The sequence below is a fragment of the Arvicanthis niloticus genome, chromosome 13 (genome assembly GCF_011762505.2).
Source record: "Arvicanthis niloticus isolate mArvNil1 chromosome 13, mArvNil1.pat.X, whole genome shotgun sequence".
Classification (NCBI taxonomy): domain Eukaryota; kingdom Metazoa; phylum Chordata; class Mammalia; order Rodentia; family Muridae; genus Arvicanthis; species Arvicanthis niloticus.
This window is the reverse complement of record NC_047670.1, coordinates 77,453,522-77,470,276: the sequence shown is the minus strand read 5'-3', so window position 1 is coordinate 77,470,276 and position 16,755 is coordinate 77,453,522. Positions and strand designations below refer to the sequence as shown.

At 41.0% G+C, this 16,755-nt stretch overlaps 2 protein-coding genes across 8 annotated transcripts in view; one reads left to right on the top strand and one right to left on the bottom strand.

Annotated features, from left to right (window-relative positions):
- Positions 1–557: 557 nt before the first annotated feature.
- On the bottom strand, positions 558–6,624 carry Hnrnpa1 (heterogeneous nuclear ribonucleoprotein A1). Of its 3 annotated transcripts, XR_004608100.2 has the most exons (12): positions 6,463–6,624; positions 5,800–5,916; positions 5,411–5,557; positions 5,030–5,240; positions 4,853–4,945; positions 4,681–4,773; positions 4,490–4,564; positions 4,127–4,285; positions 3,479–3,634; positions 3,211–3,276; positions 834–910; positions 558–709 (listed from the first exon to the last, which is right to left on the bottom strand). XR_004608100.2 is itself a non-coding variant. In XM_034516292.2 (11 exons), exons 1-10 carry the CDS (start codon positions 6,475–6,477, stop codon positions 3,221–3,223), a joined length of 1,122 nt encoding a protein of 373 aa, XP_034372183.1. In that variant the 5' UTR covers positions 6,478–6,624; the 3' UTR covers positions 2,276–2,983; positions 3,211–3,220. The 3 variants fall into 3 exon arrangements, 2 of the variants coding, with proteins under 2 accessions (XP_034372183.1, XP_034372185.1); XM_034516292.2 differs by lacking the exons at positions 558–709; positions 834–910 and adding an exon at positions 2,276–2,983; XM_034516294.2 differs by lacking the exons at positions 558–709; positions 834–910; positions 4,127–4,285 and adding an exon at positions 2,276–2,983.
- Positions 6,625–7,093: 469 nt separating this feature from the next.
- Positions 7,094–16,755, top strand: part of Cbx5 (chromobox 5) — a 44,525-nt gene continuing 34,863 nt past the window's right edge. Inside the window, exons 1-2 of one of the 5 annotated variants that reach the window (XM_076912193.1) lie at positions 7,128–7,258; positions 13,951–14,110. The gene's annotated coding sequence lies outside the window, so the exon portion shown is untranslated. Of the gene's footprint in view, positions 7,259–13,940; positions 14,111–16,755 lie in introns of those variants that run through there. The other 4 variants (XM_034517479.2, XM_034517477.2, XM_076912194.1 and 1 more) reach the window with 4 other exon arrangements.

The window sequence follows — 16,755 nt, the reverse complement described above, 5'->3', positions numbered from 1 at the left end:
TCCAATCTTCCTATTAAATATTGGGATGCTGTGCAGCACACCCAGCTCAAAATCCACCTTAACTTTCCTTTTACTTTGAAATACAATCATCAGTTGTGGGGTAAGCCTTCAGTCCCAGTGTTCTGGAACCATAGGCAGGGAGAGTCTAGCTCAGCCAAGACTATATAGTAAGATTAAAAAAAAAAAAAAAAAAAAAAAAAGCTGAAAGGTGAATACTTCAATTTCAGCTAAGACAGGACAGCCAGGCAGGCTACACTGTGAAACCCTTTCTTTCCTTTATCATTTGGGTCTCAATATTTAGGCTATCAGTTCTTTTTAAGATGGAGGCAGTAAAAAAATAGGCTAGAGGTAAAATTCTCCAGGTGTAAGGTGTACAGAATCTAACCCCTAACTCTGAAGAAATTAAGATGCTTGGGTTTCAAGAGTGCTGGGATTAGAGGCATTTGCCACCAGGACCAGTCTATGTTTGTAGACTTTTAATGTGGATTCTAATCTGGGTTAAGGAGTGAAAGCAACTCAATACTGCTATAAATGCCACAAAGGAAGAAACAACTAAGTTAGTTTAAGAAGTTTATTTAAAAAAAAAAAAAAAAGTAAGCCATTCATAGAATGGAATGATTTTTAGCAGTACAGCTAAAACCCCAACTGCATGGCAGTGAGAATGAAGTAGAGTGGCCCAGAATAAAGGCTGTTTCCCTTAAGGATGTTCCTGTAAAGGAGAAGAAAGATAGTTATGCAGTTTACATAGACAGTGGTGGACTCTACCTAGACTCCTGGTAATATCTCCTGGTTTGTATGTACAGCTTAACAAGTTACCCGTTATAAAAACTCACCTTTTAGCCAACAACTTCTGCAGATTTTTTTAAACAAATTTTATTGACAGCAGTTAAGCCTCATAGCAGATTCCTTCCTAGAAAAGTAAACAACATTTAGAACTAGCCTTGTGTGAGACCAATTCCCATCATTAAACTAGTCCCACCCCCTCCCATTAGCAATCCACCCATCCTCCCACCATTTTGGGGAAATGTATCTAATATTACTTTGAGCCATTGCTTTAAGAAAATGGGTCAAAGGAAGGTTAAGTAAAATTAAAGGGCCAAAACATAGTCACAAATAGAAATGTATCCACTTCCTTCAAGTAGGATTAATAGGGCATTAAATTAAAACAATTCATCTCCAGAAAAATCAAGTGCAGCTTAATTAGACTAGTTTTGGCTCAATATAATTAAGAGAAATCCAACAGAAAATTGGACTTTATAACTATATGGATGTAAGTAAAATCTGTTCTTACCTAGCAGCATAGCAATAAACCTTCCCTCTGGCTCTGCCTGCTAGTCCTAAGAGTCAGGTGTGCCTTACTCTCGTCTGCCTCCTTCCTTGCGATGGTCACTCAAACTTCACTCCCTCCTAGCTTTCATGGAGGTGCCGTGGCCTGCCCCTGGCTTATCTGTACTCCACATACCACAAGTGTCTACTCTCAGCTGTAGAGATTCTGAGCTGGAAGCCATTCGCGCTATACTTGCTAGCAGTTCCTAGTAGCTGAACATCTCCTGGATCTTTAAAGGCATTGTCCCGATTCCTGAGGTATCTGCAAACTCCCTCAATAGTTAAGGTTCCACCTGCTATTGCAAACTCAGCCAGTATCATGGAACTACCATCCATGCTTCCCCCACCCCCACCTCCCACCTCCCACCTCCCCCCTCCCCAAAACTTCCAAGCAATATATATATATATATATACACCCATGAGTTGGAATACATAGTCCTGTGGCAAACATTCATCTATGCTACCCGGTACAATGGCACTTAAAAGGGGGCACCGAATGGGAAACCTATGCACAAGTGACAATTATTGGATAGTAACTGTTTTGAACTCATTTTCTATACAATTAACACCTGAGGACAGTAGTGTGAAGGAAAACTGCCGTTAATATAAAATTACACATACGTGCTAATTATATTTGTGATTTAAAATTTCAATGAACTAGAATCCCCAACCCCCACCAACCACACCCACTCACAACCCAGCTAAACTGCAGTTTTCCTTCACTACAGCCTGTGGATTAGGGCAGAGCTCTTACTAATTATCAGTTTTATAAGATGCCCCAACACTGCCAATCTCTGGACTTATAGGTGGCATTAACCAGCAGTTGGCTTCTATGCTGGCAGAGCTTTGAACTTGCACTGTGGCAACACACAATCAACATTTACCAGGGGTATTGGGTAGGGAAAGTCCAAATCTCTGCCAGTCCCAAATCCATACAGTTGTCATTCCATTCAAGAGAATTAAATCCGTTTATTGAGTACACATGATAATGGATGATACACAAGCTTCATTCCCATCTGTTATTTTATCTGATACCGTTATTCAATTTTGATATTGCATAGGGTGTGCCAACAACCATTTTATAACCAAATTGTGACCTTGCTTGGATGACCCTTTCAATGGTAAAACTCATTAAAAGTTACAACAGTAACTGGCAGTTTAACAAAACCAAGGTTTTTGAAGACAATGGCTTCTCCACCCAAGCAACCATAAATAAAAAATTCCAAATGGAACTTGGCGCCACCCTGAAGGAATTCTAACTTCACACTGTTGGGGAAGTTTACCAAGATGGCTTCAAGAGTAGACTAACTTTACACAGCACATTTAAAAAAAAAAAAAAAGACACATTTATTCAGCGTCATGATCAGACTATTACATTTAGCAATCAACAGCATGGGTGAAAAAGGTCTACAGTAAAACCTTTTGTTGGAATGCTTTACACTTTCCACAGAACAGAAACTAAAATAACCTGTTATACAATTAGTCACAAATACAGTCCTGGAGTTTTTGCCCACACACATGAGTATTGTCTAAAACATGTCTTCTTTGTAGCAGCTAGGCCCTGCCACCACTGTGCTTGGCTGAGTTCACAAATCTGTTGTAACCTGTAGCTTCCCTGTCACTTCTCTGGCTCTCCTCTCCTGCTAAGCTTTGTTTCCTGTTGAACAATATGGAATAAAGTTGTTAATCTAAAACACATTAAGACTCAAGGCTACAATCCAATAGAGCAAGTTGTTTCCCACAAATTTTGCTAAACTCCATATTAACTTAATATCCACCATTTTACTGCAATTATAATGTTAACTATGTTGCACTGCTCAGCTATATTTGGGTTACTGGGTTTAATTATAAAATTTAGTGAACACACACAAAGGAGGCACTTACCTGGCTATAATTAGAACCTCCTGCCACTGCCATAGCTACTGCTGCTGCTGGAACCTCCATAGCCACCTGAAGTATTAAGACAATGTTTTGTTTCAATACTTTACATCAATGTAATAGCAATGATTTTGTGGTAATTGTTAATGATCTGTTAAAAATGTCCCTGGCCTAAATTAAGATGACCCAATACAGTATTACATGACCCTCTTGGTTGATGCCCTTTGAAGGTAGGTTTAACTATCAGTCTCTTATAACATCATAGATACTATACCTTGGTTTCGTGGTTTAGCAAAGTACTGGCCTCCGCCACCATAAGGGCCAGAGCTCCTGCCTCCAAAGTTCCCTCCCTTCATCGGTCCAAAATTTGAAGACTGATTGTTGTAATTGCCAAAATCATTGTAGCTTCCACCACCTCCAAAATTGCTTCCTAGAAATGGAAAAATATTTATTGATGACTTGAGGACAAGCCAATTGTGTTTAGGGTCCTGAGTCAAAAGACCCTCACATTTCATTCTGAGTGAGGTATTCAGTTAATAATCCAGCATTTAAAGAAAATCAACCCAAGTAAATTTTTCTCAGTGTCAAGTTAGAATTGAAGGTCTTTATGTATTCTAGGTCAATACAGACATTTCTTGGATGTATCAACTAAATGCCTGAAGTCCCAACAGAATGTAGACACTCAATCCAGCTATAGTGTTGCTCTAACTATCTCACATTGAACATACCACTAATCCACCTACTTATTTTGGGGGAGGCGGCCCCAGCTTAAAGCCAGGAGGAGGTAGCACAGCAAGCTTACTGTAATGCACCATGCAATGTACCCACAATGCTTTAAGAGCTTTAAAGTCCAACACGGGCATATAAATTCTAGAAGTCTAATCTAGCTCCACACCAAGTACCTGCATCACTGGATACCTACCACTACCACCGCCAAAGCCGCCTCCGCCTCCTCCGTTGTTATAGCTGTCATAGCTGCCACTCCCGCCATAGCCACTGCCCTGGTTTCCATAACCCTGTCCACCACTTCCATAGCCTCTGCTTCCTCCAGAGTAACCAGGGCCGCCTCCTCCATAACCACCTACAAGAATACAAGTCTTCTCAATAAGACAAAAGTGTTTAACAAGAAAAATCTATGCAAGTATAATAGCTAAAGGCTGCTCACAGCATGCACATTTATGGGACTGATCTAACTTTGTCATGCACTAGGTTTAGTCTCTACTAGCCTATTCTAAAGGTACAGGTTGCCAGAAACCATTACTTACAGACTCCTTAAGGAACTTACCATCATTGCCAAATCCATTATAGCCATCCCCACTGCCACCATATCCACCACCACCACGGCTGCCACCAAAGCCACCTGAAAGAAACCAAAGCTTTAAACCAGGCTTTATACATAAGAACTATGTTTGGGTAAAACCCATAAATGCCGGGAACATAGGGCAGCAGTTAGAATAAAAAATAAACCATACACACCACGACCACTGAAGTTCCCTCCTCGACCAAAATTGTCATTGCCACCAAAACCGCCTCCACGACCACCACCAAAGTTTCCGGAACCACTTCGACCTTAAAAGAGATTTTGGATCATTAGGCTAACCTGTAGTAACTCATACTGGTCCCCACAGTCACCATGTAATAAACGCACCTCTCTGGCTGGATGAAGCACTAGCCATCTCTTGCTTTGACAGAGCCTTTCTTACTTCACAGTTGTGGCCATTCACAGTATGGTATTTCTGAACTAAGAGAAAAAGATAAATTCAGGACTTTAAAGAACATGGGAACTCCAGAATCATTAAGGAAAATGTAGTCCTCGGATACTCACTAACAATCTTATCCACAGAGTCATGGTCATCAAAGGTGACAAAAGCAAAGCCTCTCTTTTTTCCACTGCCTCTATCAGTCATAATTTCTATTACTTCAATTTTCCCATACTGCTCAAAATAATCTCGGAGGTGATGTTCTTCAGTGTCTTCTTTAATACCACCAACAAAGATCTTTTTCACAGTTAAGTGGGCACCTGGTCTCTGAGAATCCTAAAAGGAAAAATGACTTATTCAGCATCAGCACTCTTCTAAATGCCTGGCAGCTGTGGTGGTCCACACCTTTAATCCCACTTATGAGGAAGGGGGGAAATCTCCCAATTGAGGTCTGACTGGACTAGTCTCAGGTTAAATAGAACCACCCATTAAGAAAAACCACTCACTTCTCTTGACACAGCCCTCTTAGGTTCCACGACTCTTCCATCCACCTTGTGTGGTCTTGCATTCATGGCAGCATCCACTTCCTCCACAGTGGCGTATGTGACAAACCCAAAGCCCCTGGATCTCTTGGTGTTTGGATCTCTCATTACCTGTTTAAAGTTAATTCAATCAACACTGCCTGATCTCAGAACCAAAAGCCATTCTTAGTCTGAGCATGGCAAATGAAACTTCATCCAGAGCTGGAAAAAAAAACCTTACAGATCTTATTAACAAAGGCCCACAAGCAAGATTTTTACCATCCCATAAACTAACTTCACAAAACACTTAGGCAATAAGCAGCAAGATTATATCAGAATAAGCCAGCTCTTCCTTTTGTTTCTTTTAATCTTACCACGCAGTCGGTTAGTGTTCCCCATTGCTCAAAATGGCTCCTCAGACTCTCATCGGTTGTTTCGAAGCTCAGGCCTCCGATGAAGAGCTTCCGCAGCTGTTCCGGCTCCTTGGGAGACTAAAGTGGAGGAAGGAGGGGGGTTTAGCTGGAGGGGCTGGAACTTGGCCGAATGAATCAACACCTCGCATCAACACATGCTACACTTTTTTATTGTTCTTTATTACTGCACAAGACCACGTGCTCCTTCCCGGGCTAGGAGGTGCAGTTGGAGACTCGGGTTACAAACGCAGCGCATGCGTCCTTACTCTTACTTCATACGCACGCGCAACAAAAGACACAGGTTGGTTTGTTCCATCGCCATTAAGGCTTAGTATCTCTTTAATAAGCGATCATTAGACCGGGGGGGAGGGGGGGATAAAGCCACAAACCCAAGATCTTAAGTGTATAAAGTCTGTCACAAGGAACAGTGCGTGGAGATTAATGCCTGTCGGATCGCAGCCTCATGGTGACTAGGAGGACAAAATGGCGACCTGCATTTTTTAAGTAGGCCTCAGCAGTAATCGATCAAACACCGAAAGCACCGGTGCCAGCAACAAAACAGGTCACATCATCGTATTCAGTAAGTGTGGAAGAAAGCGAAGCTAAAGAGCTCACCAAACTCACCTCTGACTTAGACATGACGGCAGGGTGATGAGAGCCTTCAGCGATGCTTCCTCCGCAGCGTCAAAGAGCAGAAAGGAATAAGATAACGAACGTGCCCCTCAGCCTACCTTCTGCTCGCCCTTTTATCCCGCCTCCTCGCTTTCGGCATTGGTAGACTCCGCCCTTGCTTCAGTCTTATTGGAGATTTGAAATTATTCCCTCCCACCATTGGCCTGTGAAAACGCCCTGCTAAGAAACAGCATCCGTTTGGGCGTTCTATTCAGTCTCCGCCCCTTGAGTCATTGATGCCCCAAGGGATCTTGTCCTTAACCACAATGATTGGCTAGTTAGCCAGTCATTTATATTTGAATGTGCTCACGTCTTTAAATGCCTTTTATAACTTTCCCACACCCGAACATTACAAACTTACTCCGTAAAGGACGATACGTTAGAAAGTAGTTCGCCGCGACTTTTCCCAGCCACTACCTATAAAGCGCATGTGTAATAAAAAATGGCGAGTTTACGCCGGCGCAGTACGAAGTTCCGCCTGCTGTCTGGAACACGTGAAATGGCGGGCGGGAGAGGGATGTGAACCTAGGCGCCTGCGTAGTGGCGGGACCTGTGTCCTGTTTTGCGCAGGCGTTTTGGGCGGAGAAAAGGTCCAAGCCCAGGATTGGTTGCGCAGGCGCAGGGAAGGATCCGTTTTGGCGGGCGGTTGGCATTGCGCAGAAGGCGGCGGTAGCGGTGGCTTGTGGTTGCCGCTTTACCACAGAGGAACCGTGCAGGCCTTAGTGTGAGAGATCACTTTAGATCCCGGGTAAGTGGCAGAGTCTTGTCTACCCGTACGAGATCTTGAACCCGCTCCATTTGCACCGGTCATTGTACGAAATGAATGGACCGCTGAACTGGGGGGGAACGACAGTGAAGGGGCCGCGACGGGTCGGGCCAGCCAATAGGACAACTGGGGCGGGATGTTTTACCCTTGCAGGTTCTGTGAAGCTGCCTTGCCGAAGCATTTGACTGGCGAGTGTATAGGCCAATTGGGTCTTCCTATAGCTGCCTACCGATCGGTCCTTGGGCCATCGGAATGTGGGAGGCGGGTTTTTCTCGCCTGAGTTGCGTCTCTCCGAGCCAATGAGCCCCAAGCGCGCGATAGGCCGGCCTTCCCCAAGAGGCAGAGGCTGGACTCCTGTAGGGAGCGCGGGAGTTGGCAGGGTAAATTCCTAGAACAAACCAGGAGCCAGTAGACAGACTGCCCCCCAAAATAAAGCTTAGACTTGCATTTATGCGGGCGGGTATTTTATCTAAAGTGACTCCTATAATTAAGGCATTCATTCCGCATATTACCTTAAGGAAAACATGTTTTCTTGTGCCCCTTGAGTTTGTCATTTTTCTTGTACTTTTTGGTACGTTCCACCCTTCACTTGAGATTTTGGAGAACGTGCCTTTAGTCTTTGAAAACTTAAAGAAGAATATTAAAATTTTAGAAATGACTTAGGTAAAGTACTGTAATGAAAAGCATCCAAGAAAAATATTCTTAACCACTACCAAGTTCAGTTTTAAAACAATACCAAAAATGTAACAATGAACAATAAAGTCTTCATCTAAAATGGCTAATGCTAGAATTTATTATGTTCAGATATTTAGTAGATTAGTAGTTAGCAAAGCATGGAGGATATAGCTGCTGCCACCTTTCTTGGAGTAGTCTTAAATAAATGGACCATTAATCCTGTTTTTTCTCTGGTATTGATTATAGTTTTTGTTTCTTGAGATTAAAAGGGAAAATTTTAACTATTTCTTAGAGATTGAATGTAGGATTATGGCTAGCCTGTCTGTTTTGTGAGTTTCAGGTCAGCAGGGGCTACACAGTTCAGCTCTGTCTCATAAATAAACAGGATTGATTACATCTTATGTAAGTAACTTGTTAAAAAATGGCAAGTAAGGGGCTGGATATGTTTTAGATGCTCTTAACTTTTTACCAAATATGGGCCCATCCTGACTTTTTTTTTTTTTTTTTTAAAGACAGGGTTTCTCTGTGTATGGGCCCTGGCTGTCCTTGAACTAGCTCTATAGACTAGGCTGGTCTCAGATTCAGAGATTACCCCTGCCTCTGCCTTCCAGGTGCTGGGATTAAAGATCATGTGTCACCATGCCTGGTGTTGTCATTTCTTTGGAATATTTCAGACTGTGTCTCTTTATAGTGTTTTTTAGTTTTTTTTTTTTTTTTTTTTTTTAAAGATTTATTTATTTTATATATGTGAGTACACTGTCACTGTTTTCGGACACACCGGACTTCTAACAACTAACACATTGGATCCCATTACAGATGGCTGTGAGTTACCATGTGGTTGCTGGGGATTGACTCAGGATCTCTGGAAGAGCAGTCAGTGCCCTTAACTGCTGAGCCATCTCTCCAGTCCTCTTTATAGTTTTTTTAATACTTTTTTTTTTTTATATATATAGTCCAGTTTCCATTGACTTGAAGGAATCCTCCTCCTGCCTCAGTCACTCATGTAATAAGGTTACAGGTATGGCCCCACCATACCAGACTCTCTGTATATTCGATAAAATGAATTTCACCAAACAAGCATATGAATTACCATGTTCTCCTCTGTAATGTGTTATTTTCTTAAAAATCATGTTAATTTCAAGGTTGTACATATGGTTGGTAGAATTCTGGTCTACCATGCCTGGAATCCCTTTTCAGGGAATAAACCTGGCATGGTGGTGCTGATCTGCAATCCCAACCATAGGGATAGAAGACCATTCCAGACTCTTATGATACCCTGGCTCAAATCCATCCCCTCTCTCAACAGACAAACAAAAGAGAGAAAATAGGACAGTTTCCATTGACCAAATTCATAGGTACTTAATAGATCTACAGTCAGTTTTAAGGAGAAAATGCTGTCATTGGTCTGTTGAATAGAGCACCAGATCATGTCACCTTATATCACCAAGTGGATTGCTCCCAACTGTATATATTTATTACATGCTAATTGGTGAACTTTAATATTTTTACTGTTGCTCTCTCTCTCTCTCTTTTTTTTTTTTTCTTTTCTTTTTTTCAGGGGAGTTGGGTAGATGGATTAGTTTTTTGAGACAGGGTTTCTCTGTGTAGCTTTGGCTGTCTTGGAACTTGGTTTTTAGATTAGGCTGGCCTCAAACTCAGATCTGCCTGCCTCTGCCTCCCAAGTACTGTGATTAAAGGTGTGTGCCACCCAGCATCTGGCTTACATGGTTTTAAAGGTCTGAAATAAGCAGCACTCCTGGTTTAATGTGCTATGAAAACAAAACTTAGTCTAGGCAGTGGTATCATATGCCTTGATCCCAGCACTTGGGGAGGCAGAGGCAGGCAGATCTATGAATTTGAGGCTAGCCTGGTCTATATAGTGAGTTCATTTTGAGGCTATCACATTGAAAATTCTGGGAGGCTAGTGAAATGGTTAAGAGCACTGGCTGTTCCAGAGGACCCAGGTTTAATCCCCAGCACCTGCAAGCCAGTTCACAGTTGTAACTCCAGTCCCAGGGGATCCAAGAGCATCTGTTACTGGCATGGTGCACAGAATATCCATACACATAAATAAATCTTAAAAAAAAATTCTAGCAATGTTTGCCTTTTCAAAATCTACTGTTAATAGTACAAGAGTTGAACTATGGTTTTAAAAGTTTGGCACTTTAAAAGTTAGAGGCCTACTCTTGCAACTAAACCTAAAGAGATTGGTAAATGAGAAAATAACACAATTTCATTTAGTTTGTTTAAAACCGTGGGCCTTTAATCTCGGAGAGGCAGAGGCAAGAGGATCTCTGAGTTCAGTGCTAGCCAGGGTTATGTAGAGAGACCATGTCTCAAAAAAGAAAAATAAAGCTATATGTGTATGTGGGTAGTAAATAAGCAGAGTAGTAATTGGCAAAGAAACATACAACTGAAGTGACTTGTAAATGTTTATGAAAGGGATACTAGGGCTGGAGAGATGGCTCTGCAGTTAAGAGCAATGACTACTTCAAGAGGTCCTGAGTTCAATTTCCAGCAACCACATGGTGGTTCACAACCATCTGTAATGGGATCTGATGCCCTCTTCTGGTGTGTCCTAGATAGCTACAGTGTACTCATATACATTAAATGAATATTAAAAAAAAGAGGGATACTTACGGTTAGCGATTGAACATGCTAAGCAAGTGCTTATCATTGACCTATGTCAGCCCTGACAATACTTTGGAAAAGAGAGGTTTGTTCGGTATCTAGTCAACACAGGGTGAAGTTTTCTGAGGAAAGTTAGTGACTTTGTTTATTGGTGTTGGGGTTTCTTTTCTATTTTTTTTTTTTTTTTTTTAGGATAGCGCATCATTATTGTAGCCCATGCTGATCTTAGGTTTGTGATTCTCCATCCTCAGCTTCTCATGGTGCTGAGGATAGAACAGAAGGTCCTCCTCATGCTTGCTTGTGAGTTCTGTCATGAAAGTACAGTATAGCCCTAGCTTCTGCTTTGTGGTTTGTTTGTTTGTTTGTTTTTGGTTTTGTTTTGGTTTTTCAAGACAGGGTTTTTCTGTGTAGCCCTGGCTGTCCTGGAACTCACTCTGTAGACCAGGCTGGCCTCGAACTCAGAAATCCGCCTGCCTCTGCCTCCCAAGTGCTGGGATTAAAGGCGTGCACCACCATGCCTTTTGTTTTTTGAAACAGAGTTTGGTTTCTCTGAACTTGCCTTGTGGACCAAGCTGGTCTTGAACTCAAAGAGATCATTTGTCTCTTTCTCCTGAGTACTGGGATCAAAGCTCACCACTGTGTAGCTGAGCACTTTATTTTGTCTGATACTTTTTATATATATTTACCTTCCTCCCGATGGGCCAGTAATGCTATATTGAACTTAAAAACAATGCAGTTAATCATCATTATCTCTTGGTGAGATAATTAAACATTTAAAGTCATTTACTGCTCTTATAAAGGATATGAGTTCAATTTCTAACACTCATGTCAGATAACTCACAACTACCCATAACTCCAGCTTTTTAGGGGCTCTAATACCACTGGCTTCCTTAGGTACCTGCATGTGCACATACACACAGATACATATAATTTTAAGAACTTTAAAAAAGAACCCGGGTGATTTTGGGAAGAGTTGGCTTGTATATAGTACAAGCTATGAATTTGCTGGATTCTATAAGGTACTTGAAGCCACATATTCATTTCTGATGATAACTTTACACTTGTGCTGGCAGAACACCCACAGTGACAACTGTGCCTATGTTTAGTCTGTCCAGGAGCTCATCCCACTATCCCATTTGTGGAAAACCTACACTGTTCTTGTTAGCAGCTATGTAAATATTAGCTCTCTTAGAGTCTGTCTTTAGGTCTGCAGGTTTATTTTGGACAAATTGTATCCTGATTTTTGTTTGTTTGTATTTTGAGACAATGTCTTACTATGTAACACTGGCCGGTCTGGAATTCACAGAGATGCAACTGCCTCTGCCTCCCAAGTGCTAGGATTAAAGACATGTGCCACTACACCTGGCTGTATTTTGTACTTTTAAAAAAAAAAAATTTACCCATTGATATGAGGGATGAAGGGCTTTATACAACACTTGTGAGGCAGCAGCAGGTGGATCTTTGAATTTAGGGCCAGGGAAGCCAACCTGGTCAACATAGTGAGACCCTGTCTCAAAAAAAAAAAGTTTAAATTGGGCATAGACGAATATACCTTTAATCCCAGCACTCAGGAGGAAAAGGCAGACAGATAACTCTTGAGTTTGAGGCCAGCCATAACATATAGAGTATGTTAAAGGACAGCAAGAGCTTCATAGTGAAACACTGTGTTAAAAATCATGGAACAAAAAGGCTAAAACAGAGGATGGTAAGTTTGGGATCAACTTGGGCTACTTGGTGAGACACTGTCTTAAAACAAGTCAGGCTGGGCATGGTGTCTCACACCTTTAGTCCTGGAATTTGAGAAACAGGCAATCAGATCTGTGAGTTCAAGGCTGGCCTGGCCTACATAGATTCTCAAACCAAACAAAAACAGTGGGAAAAGTCTTAGACATTCTTTGGGTTATTTGAAGCACAATTCTTTTCTTTGTGTTCTGATTGGGTGCTGGAAGCAGAACCCAGAGATTTGAGCACAAGCACATTCCCTGTGCTGTATATACCACAGCCCCCAATTATTGATCTTTAAAGATTTATTTTCTGTCCTTATTAGCTTCTATAACAGCGTACTGCATAGGATTCTAGAGGCTGGAAATCTGCATTAAATGTCTTGAACCTCTTGCAAATGCTCTGGCAAGGGTATGTTCCTTTTCTAGCTTCTGATGGCTTATGGCATGCGATTCATTTGCTGTTTCATATTCTGTTCTTTGCATGCTGGGAACTCTTTTTATCTATTATAAAGATGCATATGATTGTATTTAAGGCCTGCTGGGGTGATTGAGGGTAAATTTCTTCTCATCTTTTAATTACAACATTGCTATGTAAGATAATATTCATAAATTCATGGGATTAGGGCATGAATCTTTTCAGTGGGCCCTAGGGACTGTTATCCAAAAAAACTTTTCATTTTTTTTTTAAAAAAAAAGGATTATTAAAAAAAAAAAAGGAAGACAAATGAAAAATATAAGACTCAGAAACCTGGATCTTAGAATTGTAAATTTTTTTTAGATTAATTTGATGTGTCTGAATATTTTGCCTACATGTATGCATATCATACGTGGATCTGGTGCCCAGAGAGGTCAGAACAAGGTATCAGATTCCTTGGAAATGAAGTTACAGATGGCTGTAAGTCCTCTGTAAGTCAGCTCCACCATCGCTTGAGTGTGCATGCGCGCTCGTGCTCACTCTCTCTCGTCATTGTTTTTTTTTCCAGACAGGGTTTTTTCTGTGTAGTCTTGCATGTCCTGGAACTCAACTCTGTAGACCAGGCTGACTTCAAATTCAGAGATTTGCCTGCCTCTCTGCCTTCTGAGTGCTGGGACTAAAGGCATGGACCACCACTGCCCAGATTGCAGCCAGCACTCTTAGAAATCACTAAGCTATCTGTCCAGTGGTTTTATTTATTTATTTTTGAGGCAGGGACTCTGTTATGTAGCTCTGGACATTTTAGAACTTGCTATATAGACCAAGCTGGCCTCCAACTCCCAGCAATCCATGAGTGCTGAGATTCAAAGGTGTGTGTCATCATACCTGGCTGAATTTAAGTTTGAAACTAGTCACTAAGTAGACAGGCAGACCTTGATTTTCAACTACTTGGGCTATTAATATAGAAAGACAAACCTGTTCTTAAATATATGCATAACCTCTCTAAAAAGTACAGTGAGTTGGTCAGACCATTTACTCCCTTCCTAGTGAATTTGGGAGCCATATATCTTGAACTTTCCTTTCCAATAATAAGTAAGTACTTCATCAGAATTAAGCACTGACACATTTTTTTCTATCTTAAAATAGGTCATAGATGGAATAAAGATCTTCCTTCATGTGCAGTTTTAATTTACAGATCTTCTGAGTGTATGTTGTATTATGCTTCGTAGCTAATACAGGAATGAGATTGAAAAGATTGTTTCAAGGTCAGCCATAACAAATGGTACTCCCATCTTCTCCGTGGAGCCAAGGAAGCACATTGAATTCAAGTACTCCCTGATTCTAATCTACGTTCCTCAGAATACAGCAAATTTGCATCTGAGCCAACAGGTATAATTATGTTGGAATAAAATGCCCTGTACTAAAGAGGTCAGCTAACAAGCTGGGAAATCTTAACTTTGGTTTCTGAAGCAAATCCTTGAACTCAGTGTGCCTTGTTCTCATCCCTAAATCATTAAGACTCACTTGTACAAAGCTGTGGAGGGTGATATACCACTAATTTGTTCAGTATCTTTCAACAGTAAATTATGTCTAAAGATCTGATAAAACATAGTAAACCTCGTTTATTTGAGTAGTCGGGGACAGCAGAGATAAAATTACAGATAATTCAAAAATTCATTAAAGTTATTTTTTAACTTCCTTTATTGTTAAACTTTTGCCTCTGTTTCCAAAGTGCTCTCTTGTTCTTTTTCCATAACAGACTATGAGATAGGTTGGGCAAATAATAGCAGGTTAGTTAATTAAAGAATCAGTTCATCAAGAGGACATAATAATCTTAAGTGTTTATACAGCTAATAATAAAAGCTTCAGGGGCTGGGAATATAGCTCAATGATAGTGTTGGCCTAGAATGCATTAGGCCCAGGGTTTGATCCTCAGCTTCACTGTGTGTGTGTGTGTGGGGGGGGGGGTGTCTCATCATGCATGAAGGAGAAAAGATATATGGGAAATAGCCAAACTTCTGTGATTACATTTGGAGATTTAATTAATTGTGTAGAAAAGTACTGAAGTAGAAGGCAACATCATCAGCAAGTTTGACATAATTGACACCTGTAGAATAGTTTACACAACAGCAAAATGTTTTCAACTGGTATGGAATATAAGTCTCATTCAAAAGGCTGCTATGGTATAGAGTGTTTTCTGACATAAGTGCAGTTGGATTAGAAATTAGTAACACATCTGGAAGTCTCCAAATATTTGGAATGCTGCACAACACCAAAGTTACTCAAAGGGTCAAACAACTGGGAATAAGCTCAAATCTTAGCTTATACAAGGTTCTGGCTTGGTTTATTTCTAGCACCACACCCCAACAACAAAGAATTTGAGAGGCTGAGGTAGGAGGATCACATGAGTTCAAGGACAACCTGGGCTATATAGTGAGAGTCTAAAAAGACAGAAACAGAAAAACCAAACTGAAAGTTACTTCAGAATAGTAAGACTGATAAATCAAAAAAAGTAGAACACATAGCTATTATTTGGAACAGAAGAATTGATGCCTCAGTTGCTCCTATAGACCTTTGAAAAGTAATAAACATTAGAAAGCCTGGTTTGGTGCTTCTATAACCCTAGCATCTGGGAGGAAGAGGCAGCAGAATTGCTGCAAGTTGGAGACCAGCCTCGGCTACAAAGTGAGACTATCCTGACATTTTTCCCTTTTCAACTGGGGAAAGAAAAACTAAAAATGATGCATCTGTTTTCCATGTCGCAGGAAACTCCTGTGCCCAAATTGTTTTGTTCTTTTTCTACTACAGCAGACCTATGAAATAAATAATTAGGGCAGTGATTAACATTTAAGGTTAAGTGAGCTATTGGGTTTGCTCTTTGATCATTGATATAGATAGGATCCATGTCTACTTACTGCATGCAGTCTTCTTTCTAGTATTAAAGAGATGTGCTTGGGTTGGGTATGATGACAAGACCTTCAGTCCTAGCACTCTACCTCTAGTAGTGACACCTTGTTACTGTTTTTTAAGTTGCTTTACTGGATATAGGTGCTTACCCAAGGTCACTCTGGTGGTCTGAAGTCCATCCCAGGACCTACATGGTGAAGGAGAAAAGGAACTTCTCCAACTTGTATTTTGACCTCCTTGGGCATGCTGTGGCACAAATGTGCCTCCACACAAACATACCTGTACAGACACACAAATAAATAAATGTCTTTCAAATGAGACTTATGAGTGTTTTTGCTAGAATGTATATATGTGTACCACATGCTTGCCTGGTGCCTGTGGAGATCAGAAGAGGATATGAGATTCCCTGGAACTGGAGTTACCACATACTGAGTTATTATAATCTGTCTGTCTTCACCTTCGGGCTGCTAGGTGCTGGAAACCTAACCAGGTCTTCTGCAAGAGCAGCAACTGCTCTTAACAGCTGAACTAGTTGAAGTTGTAATGTTACCTCTTTAAGTAGCCTTTACTTTTCCTTTTGAGACACTTACATTGTAACTTAAGACCTTGATGGAACTTACTATGTAGGTTAGGCTTAATTTGAGCTTTCAGTGATTTACTAGGTTGGCAAACATGCTGCCTTTCTGATCTTTTAATTGGCTTTGTGGTATTGGAAGTTGAACTCTCAGCCTTCTGCATGCCTCACATGCACTACCCCTTAGCATATGAAGCTTAGCTGCTTCCAAAGCCCATGTAGTCCTCTTTTGCTTGTTCATTTGGTTTTTTGAGGGGTTTGTTTGTTTTGTCGAAACCTTTATGGAGCACTGACTTAACCAAGGAGAAACAGTTTCCAGCCCAGAGGCTGAAGACAGTAAACTTAGTGCCCATGTGGTGTTTGACACTTAGTGGGCTCTCAACAAATATCCCAGAGCCCAGCTAAACAGTTTTAGAAAAGGAACAGAATGACTACATTAATCATCTTTTTGGCACAGGATTTGGATTGGGAATGTGGTTGGAAACTGGACAAAAAGAAAAAAAGTCTTACTTGGCTTAAATAACACATCAAAACACTTGAAGAGCTGGGTGGT

Coding starts and splice junctions, on each gene's coding strand:
- Hnrnpa1 (XM_034516292.2), bottom strand. Junction 5,241..5,410: donor AGAGGGCTGTGTCAAGAGAA/GTGAGTGGTTTT, acceptor TTTTCCTTTTAG/GATTCTCAGAGACCAGGTGC. Junction 4,774..4,852: donor TGCTTCATCCAGCCAGAGAG/GTGCGTTTATTA, acceptor ATCTCTTTTAAG/GTCGAAGTGGTTCCGGAAAC.